General features: G+C 37.8%; 1 protein-coding gene across 2 annotated transcripts; it reads right to left on the reverse strand.

Moving 5' to 3' along the window:
- Positions 1-527: 527 nt before the first annotated feature.
- On the reverse strand, positions 528-22,857 carry PRP4K (pre-mRNA processing factor kinase PRP4K). 2 transcript variants are annotated; one of them, XR_014591150.1, is made up of 16 exons: positions 22,749-22,832; positions 17,815-19,008; positions 14,782-14,955; positions 14,351-14,506; positions 13,559-13,640; positions 11,834-12,041; positions 9,358-9,431; positions 7,876-7,966; positions 7,351-7,498; positions 5,983-6,120; positions 4,631-4,784; positions 3,714-3,828; positions 3,079-3,230; positions 2,538-2,624; positions 1,087-1,865; positions 528-573 (listed from the first exon to the last, which is right to left on the reverse strand). XR_014591150.1 is itself a non-coding variant. In XM_083871798.1 (15 exons), the coding sequence occupies exons 1-15, from the start codon at positions 22,784-22,786 to the stop codon at positions 1,662-1,664; spliced, it is 3,015 nt and encodes a 1,004-aa protein (XP_083727924.1). In that variant the 5' UTR covers positions 22,787-22,857; the 3' UTR covers positions 528-1,661. The 2 variants fall into 2 exon arrangements, 1 of the variants encoding a protein (XP_083727924.1); XM_083871798.1 differs by having other exon boundaries at positions 528-1,865; positions 22,749-22,857.
- Between the last annotated feature and the right edge of the window lie 28 nt (positions 22,858-22,885).

Below are 22,885 nucleotides of genomic sequence, written 5' to 3' on the forward strand. Positions count from 1 at the left end.
TTTTTTCTCTTTCAGCACCATCAAAAGGAAAAGTGAGAAAAACAGCACAAACATTAGTTAAAGCCTGAATTTAATCCCATGTCCTACAGGAATAATTTCATTACAATGAAAGCAGACAGACAGTATCTGTAGGGGGTTTTGCTTTGTTTTTAAGCAGGGATAATTATATATCCAATTAATATAGCCTATAGCTCTCCCAAAGATCATAACATTTAATAATCCCTTTAATTAAATGATTAATAGGAAATGCAGGGGCAGGTCTTACAAATTACCTGATTTACCATCACTGAAGACAGATTCTTTTAAAAATGGCTACAAATGCCTTGTTCACAAAAGACTTTATTATCTAATGATGCATACTGAAAACATACAGAAATCTGCATGGTCCACTTTACATGCAGCAGAACAATCTTCACTTTACAATAAGTAAGTGTCAACTGTTTTATGCAAGAGACAACACTTTAAAGTCACATTTCTTAAAGAAAAGCTTCATTTACAAAAGAAATAAAAGGTAAAGAAGCAATTACCGCTTTTAAAAAGCAGCTGCTTTGTTCAAGAGTGGAAGGTTTATGCCTGTATTGAAAGACAACATGATCACAAATAATGAAAACAATGAACAAATGAAACACTTTTAGCATAAAGCAGTACACTTTCAAAATGACATACAAATAGTTAAAAATTTCATTATGTTGTCTATCTATCCTTTAGATATAAGGTCTTTCAAATGAGATCCCAACATATGTAATTACTAAATGAAAACTCTTCTGTAAGTATTGGTTCTATGTCATAGTGAACTGTATTTAACAAAATGTATACAAAGTCTATAGCAAGTTGATTAAAAAAACTAAAGTAATAAGAAACAGTACACTGAAGGCGCTCTATCCATCAAGTGCGCTCTCTCCCAGTTTTAAATGTGATGAACAGAACAGAAGTTGTAACTATGCCACGGTTGCAATGCCAGAAAATAAAACAAGATCATTTCTCAAACATGCAGGGAATTCTGCCACAATGCTATTGTCTCTCATTTGTCAGTTGTTCCAGTAAAATAACAGCTTAAACACCAGTGATGTTGATGGGTTAGCTTACCTTCAGTGTACTGAAAGTTGTACACAACCTGCTTTAAAAGAGGAGACCATCCCTGCGGGCAGGCTCAAGAAGGAACAGACCCCCTTCGGCACTGACTACACCAAGGGCATGCTGCTGTGGCCTGCACACACACACCTAGGAAAATGTGAATATAAACAGCATTTATGCTGGCCATTTTGTAAAGACAAAAATGAAGCCAAGTCTGCTAAAAACAAATCAACCACCCAGTATTACTGCTCTCTTTTTTTTTTCTTTTTTTTTTTTTTTTTTTATAACAGATGCTTTTTTTCTTTTTATAATATATACGAACTGCAACCATATACATTAGCATTGTACTTTTGTGCAGTCTTGGCAATTAAAACAGTTCTACAGTGAAAATTTTCACATAAGACACAAAACAGAATTACTCTAACATTTCTAAAAGAAATATCAGCCTTGATGTTAATTCAAATGTATCATTTCTTCCTCAACTTTGCAGGGGAAATATTTATGTTTATATACATTAATAACTGTTGTGAAATTTCTTCAGTCTTTGTATCTTAATTAATCAAACCCTTTGAACTTCTTCATCTGGTTTAAATTTTCTCCTGGATGAAGGGGTGCTGCAGAGCCTGGTTGATGCTAATCCGTTTAGCTGGGTCTAGCATTAGGATCTGGTCCAACAAGTCCTTAAGCTGGTGCACTTTTTTACGCTGGTCTTCAGGGAGTCGTTGGCACCCAATCAAGTCTGCTAATAGGTCCTTGGTTGGATTAATGGTGCTCATAACAGTAACTTTCTCCTACAAACACAGAAATGGCAGCCTTGTAGAACAGAAGTAATGCACAAACCCCCTATCCACCCCCTTTTACAGAGCTTCAGCAGCAACTTTTCTGCAGGCTTGTCTCATACCTGAGCAGCAACACCCTAGCCCCATATGGCCTCATAAAATCGTCATGTGCAGAGAAAAGAGTGGAAAAAACACTTTGAGAGGGAGGCCACCAACAGGTTCACACACGAACCTAACATCCCAGTTAACACAGAACATGGAAGTTCACATGGGAAGTTCCCATATCTGACCACTAATTTGTGATTTTTCTTAAATGTGGTATGTCAAAATGATACCTAAATTAATAGTGACCTTGTACAATATAACTATATCATACTGAACATCCTTCTACAAAATGAAGGCAGAATTTCTTTTATTAGTAATTTAAGGATAGATTATATGGAGATACCCTGTGTATCTACCACAGTAAATTCAGATTGTTCTTAACCACGTTCCTACATCCTAGGGGAAAAAAGTCTTGTTTGCCATTTTATAACTATGTAATCTATCCATATTGCTGCAAAAGGACTTTCTAATAGCTTATAAAATCTTGGTTTTAATTAGGAAGCCAAGGTACATTTGAAAGACCATAGAGTAGGAAAGCTTGGAAAAAGTGATGGGTTAATCAACACATGGAGGACTTACCCTTTCTGTCACTTTATCTACTTCTATATACATAAAGTTGAGATTTTGATCAAAGTGCTGATCTTTGAACACACCTTTTCGAATCATCTGGAAAATGAGGAAGAGGCAAGAGTTTCAGGCAAGCTCTCTGTGTCTTACACATTTCACAATTAACATCAATGTTTATTAATTTACTGCAACATGAGTAATTTAATAGTAAAAAAATATCAAAACCACAGGAAAAGATGTGGAGACTGAATACAAAGATACAGTTCAAACCCTTTGAAAAAGGACACAGTATCTTTCATTGACTTACGCATTTTTTTTCAGGTCAGTGCTTAGGTGGTTTCTGCTTTCACTTTATACTTAGTCTATGAAAAAGAAGCTGTATACTTTCACTTCAAAAGATTTTAAATCAGTATAAATTATACAGTCAGAGCAAAGTCTAGTACTTACTGTTAAGAAAAGATGTATATCATAAGAAACAGAATTACAGGAGAACAAAGATTGTATGTACTACTGCTCATTAGAGTTTCATATATTAAGTACTTATGTTTCTTACCTTGTTTGGCATCTTTCCTTTGAGATCCATGGCAAGTTTCAACATATGATTATTGGTTTTGCCAGGAAACAGTATTTTTCCTGTATAAAGCTCATATAATGTGCAGCCTACAGACCACATATCTATACCATAGTCATAGATTTTTCCTATAACTGAAACAGAGCAATTCCAGTTAATTCCATAAAGGCAGACTGATATAACATCACAAAAGCAGACTGATGAAAAAATTCTGATTTGTAAACTATATTGGCGCTGCTCTTCTTAGGAATAAAAATATATCAGAAAAGAAGAATGTAAACCTTTTAGCTTTTAAAGTACCACTATTTCAGAAAAGGAGGCTTTTACCTAACACCTAAACTGATCAACTTTAAATTAGCAAAAACCAGGAAGTCAGAACAATACCTCTAAACTGAAACATAACTATAACCCATCAGAATGACTTCTCACTGAGCAGATCACCAACATACATGAGGAGTCACATAAACATGCCTTCAAAGTCTGAATTTTTGACAGCCAGCATATTTCCAGAGTCATTTTTTGCTAAGTCTAGAGAATAAACTCAAGTCAAACTTTCATCTGCTAATACTGGCACTTGCTGGTATGTGATAGATGTAGCTAATCCAAAATGTACTTACTGATTTCTGGAGCTCGATAAAATCTACTAACTAGATAGGGTGTGATGTCGTTATCTGCGACATGTGAAGCTGAGCCAAAATCACAAAGCTTCAGTATTGTTTTAGACTCATTCACCTGAAAGTTAAACATAAATATCCATTAGCACTATTTGTGTACAGAACTGATAACAGAACTGACAACACATTCAAGTCAGAGATGGGGAAAACATTCAGGTTTTAAACTAGAAGTTCCTTTCTCTCTGTATTCTAAGAAAATTATAAAACTTGCTCAAACTGAAAGTGAGAGTTAATGTTTTCAGATCCTACAAAACACAAAAAAAGGTCAGTTTCAAGTACCACTTATAACAGAGCATATTATTCACACCTCATGCTTACATAGTAGATTTTACTGCTGAGCTACTAATAGGAGAACATTTTAGATCAATTAAAAATCTGAGTTTGTCACAGGGATAATGTCCAAAAAAACCAAAGGAAACCACTGGATTCCTCTGATGCAACTCTCATGTTCTACTGGAAAAGAGGCATTAAGGACCTTTCCCCATCATCTCATTCACATAAAATCTCCATTCAGACTCAAACATCCTACTTCCATTTGGCAGAAAGCAAGAACACCTCTCAACTATTGCTGGGAAAATTTCAAATATTTCTCCTGTAAGACACTGTCTTACTTTGGAAAGTCTGCTTTTTATAAAGATAGAAGAGGATGCATATTTGAAAAAGATTTTATTTAGATGCTGTGTTGTATTTCTTTCTTACTATTTATACTACAAGACCATTTTATATCGAAGTATGAACCTGTAACATTTTCAGTAAACTTGACTTCACCTAAATTAACAGAATGATATTAATTTCAAATATTTTATTTTACACTACAGACCATGCAAAAAAAAAAAAAGTTTTAATTATTCATTACTTACCAAAATATTATCTGGTTTAATATCTGCATGTAGGATATTGCATCTTTTAAGAAGTTTTAAAGCCAGGAACAATTGCTGGCTGTAGGAACGCACAGCTTTAATGTGGAGCCCAACATCTTTCCCGTACTTCTTCAACACCTCTCGTAAATTCATACTGTTAAGGGAAAAGGAGGAATTGGAAAGAGCTTAACAGAAAAACCAATAGTGGCCTCCTAAATTCTAAGACTTGAACAAACCACTTAGCTTTAAATATTTTTTTAAGAAACGTAGCATTCAACATTCCACTCTGTGTGCTACAAAATTGAAATAAAAAGGTCAATCAGATCTGTCTTATGCTGTGCACTTACTTACTACACTGAACTTACTTAGTTCAGAGCGTATTTTTAATCAATATTGATATGAGAGGATTTATTTGCATGGGAATAGTGTTTTCTTAACAACTGTAAACCCTTTGTACTCATTTTCTTCAGAAATAAATGAAAAAGGAAGCACACAAAAGACAGAAGTTGAGGAGATTTTTTTTTTTTTTTTTGGTGATTTAAGCAGCAGATAAAAAGACCATCATTCCAGGACAAAAACAGAACTGGACATAAATAAGGTATGAGTGTGTTATCATGAGATAGTGCAGCACAAGACAATAATTTTTTCTACAGCTTATTAATGAAATATGATAGTAATCTCACAAAATTTGCATTGTTTCAGTATATAACTTATCTTCACTCCAAATATGGCAAAACTTAAAATATGACATACACAGAAAACTGATGTCTCTAAGTAGGAATGGGAACTAAGGCAATTAATCTATCTGATTTACCATAAAACAGTATCTATAATCAATCTGTCAGAAGAGTTTAATTACTTGAACAGAAAGTGAGCATGCAAAGAACCACTCTAACAATTTTCTCCCTAAGGCTGTTACTATATGTCTACTCTTTACAGAATGTACAGCATTTCCTGAATCTTTCTGGGAATGCATCTTAATTCAAACCCTTAAAATGAAGAATTATGAAAACTAATAAAAATACTGACATACGCAAAAAATTATTAAGAGCAGTACTAATGAGATGAACCTTTAATGAAGGTTCATTAATAGGATGAATCATTAATACATTATCTGCTTTCAAGTATTTTTTCCAGGCAGAAAACTCACAACAATGATAAAAATAAATCAGAAATAGTTCAGTAGTCTGTGAATTTGTGCCCGTAGACAATTTTTATTTTGTATCAAAATTCCTTGCATTCTTGAATCTTGGCACTAGAACAAGGTATCAAAACAGCCAAATCCAGAAAGGTAAAGAACACACAGTAGTACTTTACCTTTTACAGAGAGCCCCAAACATTTGTCATCTTACCTGAGCGGCTCAAATACCAGACAGAGATGTTGTTTGTGGTAGAAATGCCTGAACAACCGTAGACAATGAAACTTGTCATCAGGATCAGCATCATTGAGCTTCTTTAAAAACTCCAGTTCTTTTAGGCCAGTTTTTTGCCTGAAAACAGAAAAATGTGATTATGAAACAAAATTCTAATATTTTTAAAAATCTAAACATTCACTTGTGTGGCTATAATTATCCAGGAATGAGAAGCATCTTGTCATTACTTAATGTACCACAGCAAAAAAACCCAAAATCACGACAATGGCTTGCAGTCAGTGACTACACATGGGGTAAGTTTATTTAATTCCTGGCTATTCACTGTACCTTCGCAACCTACTTATCCTTTCTTCTTCACACTCAGTTGCATGTAAGGCTAAAACTGGATTTTGTCCTGTAATGTGACAAATTATAAACAGCACTCACTTGAGAAGTTTACTTGTTTAAAAAAGTGCTTCACCACACACAACAGTATTAAAAGGTTTAAACTGAACTGATTATAGATTCAATTACACATCCAAGTTTATTACCTATACAACACACCGAACTAAAATAGCTTATCATCCTCCCTTTTGCCTTTAAAACTTTTCTATATTTATTCACATAACTAAAACAAATCCAGTTATACACACAGTAGGAAAACTTTTAAAACTTCCAAGGTAAAACACATGGAAAGTATTTTCATTTAAGTTGCCATTAACAGAGGACACAAGAAATTACTTTATAAATACTGCAGCAGATGATGAAAACGAGTATTGTAGACAAGTCCTCAAATGACACAGTTTAAGAGATCTTACTTGTTAATGTTCACTCAATTCTGAAAGACCTCTTTTTTTTTTTTTGTATTTCAACAGTGAGAGTCCCATCTCTTTTTATATATCTTATATACATGTAAAAGCTTAGAAAATACACAAAAAAAATTATATGTACGGAGATATTTTTGTAATTTGCAGATGGCTGACTGGGATCCAACTCACAGCCTGCCAAATAGATTCAGTTCACTGAAACAAAATTTTTACAGTCCACAACTCCCATCTCAAGAAATGTAGGACTCATAATTAGCTGTAACCTTGTTTCTTGTCATCACTGTTCCCTACAGTTCTGCAAATGAGAAAGTGCCTGATGAAAATGCAAGTACCCTTCGTCCTGTGATAGCTGTAAAGAAGTGTGGATACATAGCCCTCAAGCGCTTCCCATTATCTGGCTCATATTAGCAGAAAAGGCAGGAATCACAGCTCTGATCTGTTACTTCACTTGAAACAAAGGGAGATTCAAATCACATCATGAAAAGCTTTCAACTGTTCCAATAATTTATTACCACTAAAAAACCCCATCCCCATTACTTACATAAGTTCATTGTTCCTGATGATTTTCACAGCTACCTCTTGGTTTGCTCTGGCCATGTCCCTGGCTCGCACCACGTTGCTGAAGACTCCCTGACCAGTGTAACCATAGACATTGTAACGTTTGTCTAGAACTTCACCGATATTAACACCTGAGGGATAAAACCAAGCAAGTTCAAGTTACGAGGGATAAACCTAACAGAGTTTTTCAAGAAAAATAAACCATTCTCTATCATTACAAAGTATGAGGGTAAATAGCAAGATCCTTTAATTTCATGGTGTAAAGCATTTTGTATCACCTAGCTTTATGGAAATTATGGGGAACAAAGGGTGATTCTTTAAGTTTGGAGTCCTTTCAAAACTGAGGTTAAAACCTGCATGCTTGTTTCATCCATTACATTACACACTCAGAGAGGATTCTGGGGTACATCTACATTAGAACAGCATTTTGATACTTTTATACACAAGGATCTTCTTCACTCAGCACCTTCACTCTACCTGTCCTTGCTGATACACAAACACAACTTACGGTAATAGCCTTCTGCATCTGTCCAGTTATCCCTGAGATTGGGGTTTTCTTTGAAGTCTTTTCCAAACCCAGCAGCCCTTAGACGAGCACTCTGAAATAAAAAGAAAAGTAACAGCTTGCTTTTGTGCTCTGTATTTTTCTTTGACCTTTACTTACCAAAGCCCTTTCTCCCTACTGAAAAACTGTTCTCTCCACAATACAAATGCACTTATCTTGCAGCAGAGAGAAACAACTTAATGTTTTTTACATACCAGTATCTAAAGACTGATGCAAGGAAAGAGGATGAGATCAACAAACAGCATTATCATTAAACATAAATCGGCAAAGTTTCAATTAACAGCCATAAAGAATTTATATGTCACATTAGAATGCATATTTTGGACCATCTAAGTAAGACTTCTTATTTAAAGTAAGTTTATAGTAAAAAAGTGCAGCAATTTGCAAGGAAAACACAACTGTTTAAGCCTTGAATTTCTGTTCATTAGATGCCACTTGTTTCATGCTGTTAATCACACTACCGTAACACTTTTACAACTACTGTTGACATTCTCTCAACAGACCAGGCAATATTTTAATCACAAATTCAAAACTATGAGTAGTAAAGTTTATCTTCAATTGAACAACAGTTTCTGGAAGGGGGAGATGCTCAATTACAAACCATATAAATCCCCACTTGTAACTTCTGAACTTTTAAAAATGTGCCCTCACACACACACTACATTTCAGGTATTCATCTTTTTCCAGGTCAGAGGGATACCAGTGTTACTAGAGTAAAACACAGCCTATGCTATATCTGCCATAAAAATTCTCCAGTTAATTCTGGTTTAAGTTAAGAAGAAAGTTCTTGTCTTATTTCTCAGTGTTGAGCATCAGCAACAATCCAGAGGATTTATAGAGAATGGCACATAAAGTCTCAAAAGTAGTCACTGGACTGCCAGCATCTGAGGGTCACTGCTGTATATTTAGAGAAAAGCCAGTGAAACAGTGTTAAAGCAAAACCAGGAAATTTATCTCTTCATCCCAAGAAATCTCCAGACAAACCACCAGATTGCTCCACCATAGCATCATTAGCCAACTACAGTATCTTACACATTTTTCAATTAACCAAACATGAATCTCTGGAAAAAGCTCATATTTAGAACATTGCAACATGGTTAACAATAACAAAAAGCTGAACTTATAGATTCATGGTTTTACCACATGCCATTGTATTCGAAGAGCAGGTGAATTCCCCAATTACTTACTCTAGTAAAATTGCCACTAATTTCAGCAGGTTTTATTTCACTGAAATACTAATTAAGAACCACTTTGCCTGCCTTGGCTGACCAAAAGATTAAGAACAATACAAGTCACTTAGCAGCACTTTGTGCTTTTACAAATCTGAGTTCTCACAACCCTCAAGTGACAGTGACTCCAACAAAAACTAAGAAAAAAAAAAAAAAAAAAAAAAAAAAATCCATTTCATCTCCAAGAATTACCTACATCAAAGTATGCAGCGAACATATCGTCTGATTCTGTGAACATATCAGGAGCTAGCAGCTTCTTCTGAGATGAACCTTAAAATGAAATTCAGATTACTCAACGTGAAAAAGATGTCAAATGATAACTCTATTGCCACTATAATTTGGCACTTGGTATCTTTACAACACAGTCTAGATCAGTATATTGGCAAACAGCTCTACTGTTTCTAGCAAATACCATTTCACATTCTAGAATATAAAACTCAGACTACTTAAGTTCTTCAAACAAGTCTAAAATTTATATCTCCTTGAAAAACTACGTGTAATAGCTTTCAAGTAAGCTTAGCAGAAAGAAAAAACTACATATTTACATGGTCCCTACAAATAATGACTATATATGTACATATATAAATGTATAAAAAGAAGTTTAAAATTACTATGTGTATATATAAAAAAATACAGTCATGTTTTCAATACACAAGTTCAGGCTTTTATGCTAATCACAAGATATTTTACTAAAACTCTAAGTTGTAAAGCCCAGAAATTCTTTCTTTGGAAAACTTTTTTTTTTCTACCCTGCAAAAAAGGACCCAGTGCACAGCTTCTTGTCAAACGATGTTTACTATTGTTAAAGAGAAACACTTTTGTTATGGGCAAGATTATCCCTTTCTCACCTTTTAATCATCTTTAAATCCCAAAGACATTTTACTTGGTTGATAAGATAAAAGCAAAGAAATATACATTAAGTACACATCAGTAGAAGTAAGCAAACTTCAAACTATTTCATTCATGCACACATTATGGCAGCCCTCCATGAACATGGCAAATTGGAGACCCTCCCTTCTCTAGGTAATAGAGAAAAGTAAACAGTTAGTTCAGCTCAGAGGCTTCAGGTCTTAGAATGCACAAAACCCTTCAATAACAAATAACCAGACTGAAATCTGACAGCATGAAAAATCATCCAGCATGCTGGTAACACCGTTTCAAGGTATGGACCTGTCACCTGACCCTTGTGAAGAGGCAGTTTACACCACTATTGAGCTACAGACCCTTATAGAAATTTTTTCAATTTTTCCTTGTAGTTCCAGGTACTTGTACTGGGCTACAATGAGTTACTGACTAGTTTCTTAGCAATTTACTACTCTGGCCCTATAAGAGGTCAGGATAGAAACAAAAATACTGCTCTTGCCGAGGAAGATAGCCCACTGGTTTCAGCTGTTGTTACAGCCACCTCCAACCCAGAATCCTACCACCCAGATGTGAATGTAACTTTTAAAATCTTCTTAACATGTCTACGTGGAAAATGCCTATGTAGTTAAGATTTAAATTTTCATATGCTTTAACAGACTAACTCAGAGAGCAGTACATGCTTTGACAAAATAGGAAAAACACTTCTGTTAGACATAATAAACCTAAACTTGTGGCATGCGAAGAAAGCGCCATAAGTTCTTTTCACTAATGTTGCAGGAGAACAATGTGAAAACACATGGCTCAAGGGAACACCAGGATAAACTACAGAGCAGTACAGCAGTCCCAAAGAGATGCAGCTTTATTACTTTGACGAGAAGCATCCACTAGAGACAGTGTATTTAGCCCCCAAAGGTACGTGTGGTGCAGGCCGTGAAATACAACTGACTGCAACTCTCCCTCAGAGGGGCTGGGCAGGCTCCACAGCCCTCGTTAAACGTTGCTATTGCAATTAAACTGTGGAGAGAAACCAAAGCAGCTTAAACTAGCTCAAGTACGAGCACACAGCAACTGCACACAACTCTCACTACTTGGAAGATGTACAGTAATCCATTTCCAAAAGACAAAAAAAGCAGCAGACTTTCAATACTACAAGGTGAGCTGGGAGATGTTCTGCATTTCTTTTGCTGCAGCTGGCACAAGGCAGGTTTTATCTCAAAATTTATTTAATTTCAACAACTGCTGTACAATAGAATACATGAAGGGGAGAAGAGAAAGAAAATACCCATTTCAGCAATTAGCTATGCTGCTAAAATAGACTTACAAAGCAGAAACCCTCAAAAGCTTTAATCATTCTAAATTACTACAGACTCACCTATATTTCCTGTCACCAGTGGCTTTGACCAACAAAATGTATAAAAGGAGCATAATTTCCAATTCTCACACAATAAAGTCTAGGACTATACTAAGCTTCTAAGAAAACAACTTGCCTAAATGAAAAGAAAAATTTGGAAGGATAATTCTTAACCATATAGACAGACATCATTATTTGCTCTTCCAAATGTAAAACACTAATTGTGTTAAGAGTTATTAGAAATACAGAGAACATATTCCACTCATATTATCCTTACTAACGAGGAAGGTCTATTTTAATGCTATGTTTAAAGTATCATAATATTTGCAAAAATGTTCGCAAATTCCATCCAAAAAGTCAACCTACCCCCTAGTCTGGAAGTATGTAAGTAAACTAAGCCAAGTGTCTGAGCTTTGATAACTTGCATAACATTCATAGAGAGATTTCAGAATCTTACCATTGTTCTGTTCTGTCATGAGGTTGTGCTTGGCTTTCACTGATGCCTCAAATGTGTCCACGTTTTCCCGTTCATACTCCTTAACATCAGCAGCGACTCTTTCTAGGATGTCATCAGGAGAATTTGAGCGACTCCGTGTACTACTTTGGGGGCTGCTTGGTTCAGATGGTACAGATATGTTACTGTCTTCTGTCTGGCCTTTGTATTTCTAAAAAGAAATTTAATTTTTAATCTCACTGTTACACCTTATCAGAGTTTCAACATTTTCATATCTACCCTTTCAATGTTTGGGCTTTCAGCTGAAACATTAATCTTTGCTTTCATAATCAGCTATGTCTGTAAAGACAACAGATTGTTTTCAGAATGGGATACAACTTCTGAAAACTGAATTTGTCATAAAGCACCAGCCCAGACCATAAGACTGAAACATTCATCTGTGTTCTTTAGGTCTTTACATGTCTATAAAAATAGATTATTACTGAATATTAAATATTCTGTTATGCACAACAGAATGTCAGCAGCAACAAATTTATTACTAAACTGTCCTGGCACACAAACACTGAAATGCAGTCTTTGGGGAAAATTAATTTTTTTATATCCTACATTCTAGAATTTTTCCCTGTTTTATTATTCTCATGGTACAGAAAAGTAGCTTTTAGATTCAGGTTTTTTATTTGAACTGGAAATCCTATTTATTCATTTGTTTTGAAAAAATTCAGAAGCATTAAAAAACTTTAAGTATCATCTTTACAATTTTTGTTCCCCTTAAGTACTATGAAATTACACAGATCTCACTTCCTACCTCAAAAAGTAAAAATCAAGATGAAGAAATGCTGATACCACTCAGTGGTCAAGGTTGAACTATTCAATAATTTAAGGAATTCAGCTCTGCAATTTGCTTCCAGCCTGCACCAACATCAGGTATAACCAGTCTTTAAAAAGAATTTATATGGTTTGGCTCAGTCATAGTTGTGAAGGCTTTTACAATGAGCTTTGCACAAAACTCAAACCATGAACAGTATTTTTAGTGCTATTTAAAATAAACAGTACATTAAAGCTAGTGATTTTGTACCTGATACTAAATAAATATGCTACAGCATTTTGCTTGCTATGTTCTAACTGTGAGCCAAATCCCATTTTTAAAAAGACACAGCTGACTCACACTGTCCAATGACAGCCCCTTTGGCCACAGCTTCTTTCAGAAGTGTGGATCACTTCACTGTAATGTGGATCACACATTACACCTGTGATTACTGTTACCTTGGCACCTGGAGTAAGAAGTTCATGCAACTCACATGTGCTTTTAGGAAGGAACCCATGGCTTTACAAAATTTCAGAAACTGACAACTTCTACTTGAAACAAACTGACCAGTTAGGTTAATGGATGTATAACTTACTGTTCCACTGAAGTTATTATATCATTGATACAGCTACAGAGAAAACCTACAGATGAAGATAACTGAAGAACATTTTTAACATGTCTTAAGACCATCAGAGAATGTTTAACTGTAGCAAAAAATGACTCACAGAAGAGTCACTTCAGTTTTAAAAGCAATGCTGTGACAATAGAAGTGCAGTATTTAAGAGAGACTAACATTTACAATGAACTAACTGGAAAAACATAGCCATAGGAATTACTGTTCTAATACAGCAATAGGGAAAGGGCCTTCCCTTCCCCTGACATTTTACACTAAAAACACAGAGTTAGTTCCTGTAACCATGTACCTGAACAATTGCTTGCCGCTGTAATCTCCTTTGTCTTATCTCTGCTTCTTCATCCTCTTCTTCCAAATCAAAGTCTTCAAGACTACAAAAATATGGTTTTTTTAATGTAACTTCATAAACATATAATTATCTACTGAATTTTACCAAGTGCAGTTGCTTGGCATATAAAGCACAGAATATTTTAAACAATAGCTGTTCAAGTGACTCAGAAAGCAATGGTGTATTAAATCCCACTGCATATATTTACATTTCCTTACAAAGAAAACTTATCTCTTGGTATCTCATTGGGACTTTCTGCATTCCATTTTTAATTGCAAACAATTAACAGCCCTCTTCTAAAAGGCAACAAAAAACCTTGTTCCTTTTCACTGCAGCATTGTTTTTCCTTAATAATTTGATTAAGAATGCATACTCTTGCACAACTGAATAGGCAGATGTTTAGGAAATAAAAACACAGTTTGCAGATAGCAGTTAATCCTTTTAGCTATTAAAGCTTTTCCTCAAGCTTTAGTAATCAGACCAAAAGTTTTCACAAGATACGGATCAGGCTGAATTTAAAAACTCAGTGATATATCCTCCTCTGAGGTCTGTCCACTAGCCAACAGGTCTTGGTATTTTTTGCATATTCCGAAGTTACAGATTCTCAGAACACTAATTTGACAAGACTGCAAGTACAAAGACATGATTATGGTTTTAGGTGACAACTCAAAACACCGTGAAGATAAATGTTAGTTCATTCTTGGTATCAGTGAACCGCAGGTTATAAATGATCAGTGTATGTTTCCAACTTACTTTTCATCTGATGAAGACTCCTGTTCAGCTTTCATGCCCTCGGAAAGACTACCTTTAAATTTGTCTTCCTTAACTTTGCTTCTGCTCCTACGTCTGTGGCCACCACGTGACCTGGACCTCCTTCGAAGGCGAGATCTACTTCTCCGGCCTCTATCCCTGTGTTTGATAAGAGCAAGAGACTGGGATTTTGGGGGAAGTATTTCATTTTTTTTAAGAAAAAAGGAAAATCTTTTCAGAAAACATAAAGGCAAGCAATGATTCCAAGTAATAAAACGATTTAATTCATGGAGGACAAAATTAATTTAACTGTGCTACCACATATTAACATGGACAAAAAAAAAATAGCCCGGTCTTTTCACACATCAGATAGCAATCCTTATTCTTCCTGTAATATCCCACAAAATACACTTAGGAGCACAGGGTGCCTTTACCTCCTCCGGGGAGATCTACTCCGCCTTCTGGGAGATCGGCTGCGTCGAAGGGGCGTCCGAGATCTCCTCCTAATGGGAGACCGAGACCTTCTCCTGGATGGAGACCATCTGCTGGGTGGGCTGACATCCTTGGATCGCTCACGCCTGGACAAAATGTCATCCCTGGTCCGTGTTCTTCAAATAGAGGAACAGAGTGGTAGTAAAAATCAGGAGCGAGCTGAGAACAAAAGAGTCTGTCCCCTCTAAAAACTCACTTGAAAAATCGTACTGCAGGTGAGGGAGCACCAGATGAGTTTCTGAGGGAAGGATGGATGAGGAGGCTGCAGAGCTGGCTGCCCTTCCTGTGTGTCCCTCCCCACCCTGGGAAGTGTGAGCCCATACAAAGATCTACTGCAGGACAGCTCAATAATTACTACCACGAAGCTAAGAGAGGTTTTAAAACAAAGCTTGTGTTTAGGTCTTACATAAATAGTGGCCTGTTTTCATGTTTACCAGAAAGAGTACTGAAACAATACATAAACCCCAAAATCTTATTCTTGAGAATTATTTCACCAACCTCCCACCATGCTATTGAAATTTAGGCTTAGGACCATGCTACTTCACAGCAGTGACAATAATGTCTGTTTCAACTTGGGCACTACAACTGCAAGGCTTCAACATTTCACACAGTCTACAACAGCAGATGAAGACTAGAATTCTTAACTAAAATCTAAACTATCCGTTCTCAAATTAAAAAAATAATTCAGGTCTGATACTACATGCACTACTCAAAATTTGTTAATTCTTTTCTATACAGATTCACAATTATTCAAGAAAAAATCCTTGATGGGATTACTACATTAAAAAGCTTAACTGCATGACAGCAATAGTTCAGTCAAAAACTGGAAATAATATAAATTAAAAAATTAACAACTACTCTAATGAGGCTGCATTAGAAATTGGAAAATAATTTCACACTATTCCAAAGGAAACGTTGCTACTCTATTTTTTCCTGTTCTTTATTTTTGATTTTTTTTTAAATCAAGCTGGAATGATTCTCTACAGGTGTTATATCTCATCAATGAACAAACTATCTTGGGTCTGAAAGACTAATTTCATCCATTCTGTCATTTTCTCATTTGTTTTGAGACTGCTACATTAGTTTCAGTTACCCTAACTACAAACAATGATCAGACATACAGAACTGATGCAAAATAGTAACAGTGACACAAAAGGAAAATTAATGCATGTGCAGAGTACTGGCAGCTTCTACAAGGAATTACTGTACTCAAATGCTGGAGTAGGCCAGTACCTTTAGCCCAATTAATTTATATTATGTTCTTGTGAACAATATTACATAAAAAGGCACAGCATGAAGAGTTCCAGGCTTCCTGACTAAGAGTGGTTGTACTGCCAAAACCCAATCAAAAGATCTGTTACAAAAAATAAATTAGTTCAGAGATCACAGGGATGAGATAAAAAGTGGAAGATGATTAAGAATTCATGGTAACATCACATAATGAGTAACTCCAAAGACCTGAGGAGTGTCTTACAAGATTAGAACACTAGAAACAAACTTAAAAAAATGAAATTACTGGGATTTTTGTTGTTAAAACTGTTCATTAAAGCTCCTGAAATTCTCTGGCTGAGTAATTACAAGCAGTTAAAACTTGAACACAGGTGGAATTAATTCCAATGTCTTACAAGGAAAGATTATTCCCGCTGATCTGCAAACACCTCCAGCAGAAAATATTTTAGAACTCCCCCACTCACATGCTGCTCACCACGCAGTTACAGAAGTATGAATTTGACAGCAAAATTCTAGACACATGCATCACTTGAAATAAGTGTCTAGACAACCAATTCAAACTGGCTGCACTGCAAGCTGTCAGGAAAATGAAAACTGAAAGATGCAAAATGTTGCAGAGGAAGAGTCAACTACTATGAGAAAAACTCAGTGGCTGGGCAGACACATTCCTGGTTCACCAGAAATCAGCCAGATAAACTGGCAGCACTGATCAGCTTAGCATCACCAGGGCCGTTCTCCAAAATACCTGGACACCTCATACCTGAAACCAGAGTAACTTTCAGTGATTCAGGCTGAAACTTTCACATTTTTAGGTGCCTATTCACTAAGCTTTGTGGTTCCAATTCATTTTAAATTCATACTTCTTTGTTCTTAGTTCTCAGACTGGTGAAGCTAAACCCCCTGATACAAAGTTTTAAATTATTTATTATCCAATGCTGAACTCCTCTGACTCTGAAACTTCTTAAAGCTAATGGATTAACTTCCAAAAATGTGTACACTTACACTGTTCTCTTCTTGGAAACTTACCACCCAGCCATTACTAGCTTTCAAATTTCAAGATAACCGCTTTCATAGGCCAAATTTGTCTTTTTTTAAAAAATGCCAAGACTACACCAATACACTAAATAGATTTCCATCCTTCTCCTTTAAGTGTATGCAAAAAACCACATACAGCAGTCCAGTAACAAACCAACCCCGCTAGCAAATGAATATCCACAATATTTTAAAGGAAAAAAAGAGGACTCTGAGAAGGACATCTTGATATAAAAATTTGCTTACATTCACTGATATACTGACTCTATCATTAGGGCCTTTCTTGAGGGGAAAGAGAGGATTATTACCCACTTTTAGCCAACACTAATATGTAACACTGGAGAGGATTCTCACTCCACACAAGTTTCAAAAGGCAACAGAACTAATGACAAAGAAACAAATAGAAGCCAAATTCTGAATCCAACCAGTAATAAAAAGAACACAGCTACAAAACTTGTTCCCAGTAAGGGTGTGAACAGCAAATAACTTAGCACTTTAATAACCACAAGATGAATTTGCATATCTGACAGCTGGGAGGAATAGTATTTTTAAAAAAACTGAATACATACAAAGTAAGCTCATAATATAATGTACAACCTGATAACCTTTTTTAATACCCATTTTCTGAATAAAACAAGGAGATAAACATCAAACTAGAAGACAGTTCATCCCATAACGCATTTATGTGATGGCTTATGACACCTTTAAGTTACCTGGGAGAAGACAGACGCCGCCTTTCCGATTCTCTTCTTTTCCTTTCTGCAGATCTGCTCCTCACTCTTCTAACTGGAGACCGGGTCCGAGAGGGGGATCGACTCTGCTTAGATCTACGATCGTTAAAGAGAGGGGATCTGCTTCTTCTGGACTTTTCCCGCTGTTTGGGAGACAAGCTTCTCCCTTTCGGGCTACGGCCAGGCCGCCTGGGGGACCTGTTTTCTTTCCCTGAAGAAGCATCTTTAGAAGGAGATTTAATTGGCTTTTTTTCTTTGTCAGTCTCTGATCTCCTAGGTTTTCTATCTTTGGACCGTGATCTTCTATCTTTGGATTTGCTTCTTAGTTCTGCTGGAGATTTAGATTTTCTACCACGATCTCTGCTTTTGCTTTCATTTACAACTGGAGACTTTCTGCGGTCTCTTGATTTACTTTTATCATCAGCCTTATTTCTGTCCTCTGGAGGAGACTTAGACTTTCTGTTTTTCTCCTGAGATCTCCTCTTAAGTATTGGAGACCTAGACTTCCTTGTCTGATCTTGAGACTTACTTCTCTTATACGGACTTTTGGATTTCCTCCTTTCTTTTGACTTGCTTCTAGTAGTCTTCTCTTTGACTCCATCAACTCCTGCCTTGGCTTTCTTTTTGTCAGATCTGTGCCTAGTCCTTTCTTTTGATTCACTCTTACTTGCTTTCTTGGAACTAGTTTTATTGTCCACAGGTTCTAATTTCCCCTTTGTATTTGACTTTGTTGTAGGTCTTGTTCCATTTCGTGCTTTTTCATTAATCTCCCCCTCTTCTTCAGATCCTGACTCATAACCTTGTAATATTAATCCCATCCCAGATTGGACTTTTCCTTCCATTAATTCGTTTTCAAGTTCTGCTTTCAGCAATGCTCTTTGTTTTTCTAAGTCTTCCAGAGGAGCCAAAAAATCAATTTTAGTTCTTTTAGCTGGTCCATCTTCTTTGTCAGAGGCATCAGCCACCTCTTTCCATTTATGTTTCTTATGTTTGTGTCTGTGTTTATGTTTTTTGTCCTTATCATCTTCTGAAGAATGTTTATGTTTCTTGTGTTTACTTCGGTGTTTGTGTTTCTTTTTTTTGTGTCGGCTGTGCTTGTTCTGAGGTTGGTCTGCCTCTGACACTTCCCCATTTTCTTCATTCACACTTTTCTCGGATGCCTCGGCATCCTCAACCCTGCAAAAAATAAAGAGATCAGTACTTTAAACTCACTGTAGGCCTTTATCCCATGCTAAGTAGACAGCCTTTTAGGACAGAAACTAACTGGCATTTGTTCACCTACCTACCTACCTTTGGGAGAATTAAAAATGTAATTTAAGTAAGTTATAACAGCAGATACAATGCCACAGGAACACACAGCTACAGCTGCAGAAAGAAATGAGGAACAGACAGCAAATGCAGTGACAAAACCAAACGTGTGGATGGAATCAATGCTTAGGCCTTTACATTCAATTCTGACCTGTCAATAGCATACAACAGCACTGAATATTTACTTCTCAGTCCATCATCATCAATGTCAGTTTCTGCCCCACTCCAATGCCTAAACCAAACTATGCCTTTTACAAGTATTTTCAAGTGGCAAAAAATAGTTGTGCTTTAAAGATCAAAATTTATTTCAAGGTATGAGGCTGACCACCTTATGAAACCTTGTTGCAAAATTTCATGCAAAGCTGACTAACTCTTAGCTGCAATTTTTTTCTCTAAGTCTACACACCTGTTAAAAAATCAAGAAATGTTCTTACACATTTATTTTATTTACGCAATACAGGGAACACTATTGAGGAATGAGATAAATTAAGAAGTCTAATTTCAGAGCAGCTTTCTGATAGTACTCAGCAGATTAGCAACTTAAAAAAAAAAAAAAAGTGGTAATATTGACACCTGTAAAATGCGATTGGCCAAAACAGCTGAAAGTAAGTCTGCAGCAGGTTATTAAAATAATAATATCGTGTTTCTTCTACAAAGAGTATTTTCAATTAACTATAATTTCTCCAAATAGTAACTTCAAAAAATATAAAATTCAGTCCTGATGTTACACATTCCCTGGTATTATCCTCCATAGCCACTGAATCTGGCATAGCAATAGGGGTTTATACAGTGTTTAGCAAATACCTCTCGATCTCCTTCAGAACATCAACTGAGTTTCTCTCTGTGTAATACAGACATTTGCCTTTTGAAATAATATCACAGGTGCCAGAGCTCACCTTTCTACAAACTCACCCCATCTAAACTGTTGTTTTGAAATTTTCTAGTTACCACTTTAATAACTTAAACACAGCTCTTCACTGTATACTAAGCTTCATTAAGTGAAAAGAAATCCCCCAAACATGACAGTCAGGAGCAGTGGGTGAATGTACGCAGAAATGTGGGAATTATCTTCTGAACTCTACTGGTTTCATACAACAGTTGTTTCTGAAGAGTATGATCGATAACCTGATCCAATCAATGTATCAGAGATATTCTAAGCCAGACCTAAAGGACAGCACCTCTCTACTGTCCTAATTAAGGACAGGATCTTCAAGCAGTGCACATTTACTCTCTCCTGCTCAAGCTAAGGCAAATTCTTGTACTAGTAAATAAAGCTGACTTTTCCGCAAAGTACACTTCAATTATTTGCTAAAATTGTTAAAATTTTAGTGCTATGAAATGATGAACTTCCAAAAGGAACAAACTGTTTGAGTTAAAAATATAAAACAGAGACTTAATTTAGAATGCTGCTTCTCTTTTATGTTTCTATTATACTTCAGCTTACTCCAGGCATACAGAAAGGTGCTTTTCTTAATTGCTGCCTCCTGACATTCCACTCCATTATGATAAGAGAATATCAGAACAAAACAGAAAAAAATGGCTTAAAAAGAACATATTTTACCTTGTGCTTGGCATAAAAAAATTAAAGAAAAAGTATTAATTGCAAAACTTTTTCAATTTGGATCTGCCATCCTGAGCAAGTCTATCTGAGACATAAGTGGGGAAATAAGACAAGGAGAATTTTAAGGGAGCTATGTGCCTTTCAAAATTGCTTTTAGTTGAATCCAGGATCCTGTGTAAATCTCCAGTAACACATTAAAAGTATTTCAATACACTATAAAAATATTAAAGATAATACAAATCACATCTGTTCAAGCTGTTCCAGGTAAGTCTTCCTTTTTTTAACAAGAGAAAGTGCCACCAAAATCCTTAAGGAAGTTATTTTGTGATTGTATGTATTGTGGAGTTATGTAATAACCACATCTTAAATTCTGGAAAAGGCAGCTGGTAGCCAAGGTGCCAGAAGAGACACCTCACCCCAGGACTATCTCAGGCCACTACAGGCTGCCAATACAGCTGCCAGCTGTCTCTGTAATGCAACAATAAAATTAGGCTCATTAATATGCAAAGATAGCACAAGTTTTCTTCATGTACAGGGATACATTTATTTCTAGTAATTTCATTAGACTGTGGATAAACTTTCACTTCAGTTAAATGCTTCAGAGGTATAATGACATGGATGAAAAGATCTTTCAAGAATGTTTTAGAAGGTGATGAGGCATGTCTACATGTTTAGGTGCTAATGGCTTTAAGCAGAGAGAAACTGTGACATGAACTTATGATAGGAGTCCTACTTTTTCCTATTTTTAAATTCAAGGAGAAGAATTACAGGAAGTTCATAAGGATGTGCAGTGATTTCACCCATCTTTTCCTTCCTACAGGGCTCCTACCATCAGCTTCTACCTTATTAACTTTCCCTTCACAATACCAAACGCTATCCTTCATGTGCATGGGTTTTACATAGCTCACATATACTCCCACTGCTTTTCCTCGCCTGTTTTCTCCTCCCAGGATAAACAATAAAATCAAGCCTCAAATCAGAACTCTTGAAGGAGAAAAAACCCACAGAAAGGAGTTTATATGGCTAAAATATTAACGCAGTGAAGAGGAGCGATAGAGCAAGCATTAGATCGTTAACTCCCGGCAGATTTTCCATCAGACTGTGTTGACGAGCTGCTGATGGCGGACAGACCCAAACCCGACCCCGCGCACTGACCGGGGATCGCCCGCCCGCCCGGGAGCCCCGCTCCGCCGGGGAGGAGGCAGCTCCATCTCCGCTTCCCAACGGGAGCCGGGACTTGCCAGTCATTTCGAGGGCTGGAAGGAGGGGCTGGCGGCAACAAATCACTTTCAGCTTCCACCAGCACGGGCACTTTCTCTACCGCGAGAGCGGCCGGGCTCGGGGGAAGGAGGGAGGCGGGTTGGCCGCAGGGCGGGCAGCGGCTCGGCGGCCCCGAGGCAGCCCCTGGCCCGGAGCCCCCGGCCCCGCTCGGACAGGGTGTGTGTGCGGGGCCGTGTGCGCGTTCGAGCGGCGGGGGGATCCCGGGGAGCGCCGGCCGGAGCGGCCTCAGAGATGCCGAGCCCTGGGCCCCGGGCGGGCAGCGGCCCCGCAGCCACGCGGGGGATGCGCATCTCTCCCCCGCCTCCCTCCGCCCCGCGTCCCCCGCGCGGCGCAATCCCGGCCCGCCGGCGGCGATCCCGGTGCCCGCGGCCGGAGCGCCCCGGGGCGGGAAGGCGCACGCGGGACTCCCGGGACACGCGCCCGCCGCCGCTTCCCTTCCCTTCCCCCCCCGCCCCGCGGCCTCCCGAATCCACGGGCGGATCCAGCGCCCCAGGCCCCGCCGGGCCGCCTCGCTGCGGGGCCAGGGCGCCTACAGCAGCCCCTCTCCCCCGGAGCGGCCGCCTTCCCCCATTCTCCTCTCCATACTCCCTTCTTCCTCCTCCTCTTCCCTCGCCACTTCCACCCGGGCCGCTTCTCGTCGTCCCCGTCCCGTGTGTGCGTGTCTCCCCCATCCCAATCCCTCGCCTGCGCTTCTCCCTCCACCTCCCTTCTCCTCCTGCCCAGAGCTCCAGGGCGAGGAGCCTCCCCCCCTCCAGCCGGTCCTTACTCGGGCGGTCGCTGTTCGGGCTCGGCCGCGGCGGCCATTTTGAACTTCCGAACTCCTTCGCTGCCGCCGCCGCCGCTGGGAGGGGCGGGGGAGGCGCGGGGCCGGAAGTGAACCCCGCGCGCGGGGCCGGGAGCGCG

Source organism: Zosterops lateralis, assembly GCF_965231275.1.
Source record: "Zosterops lateralis genome assembly, chromosome: 1".
Lineage (NCBI taxonomy): Eukaryota > Metazoa > Chordata > Aves > Passeriformes > Zosteropidae > Zosterops > Zosterops lateralis.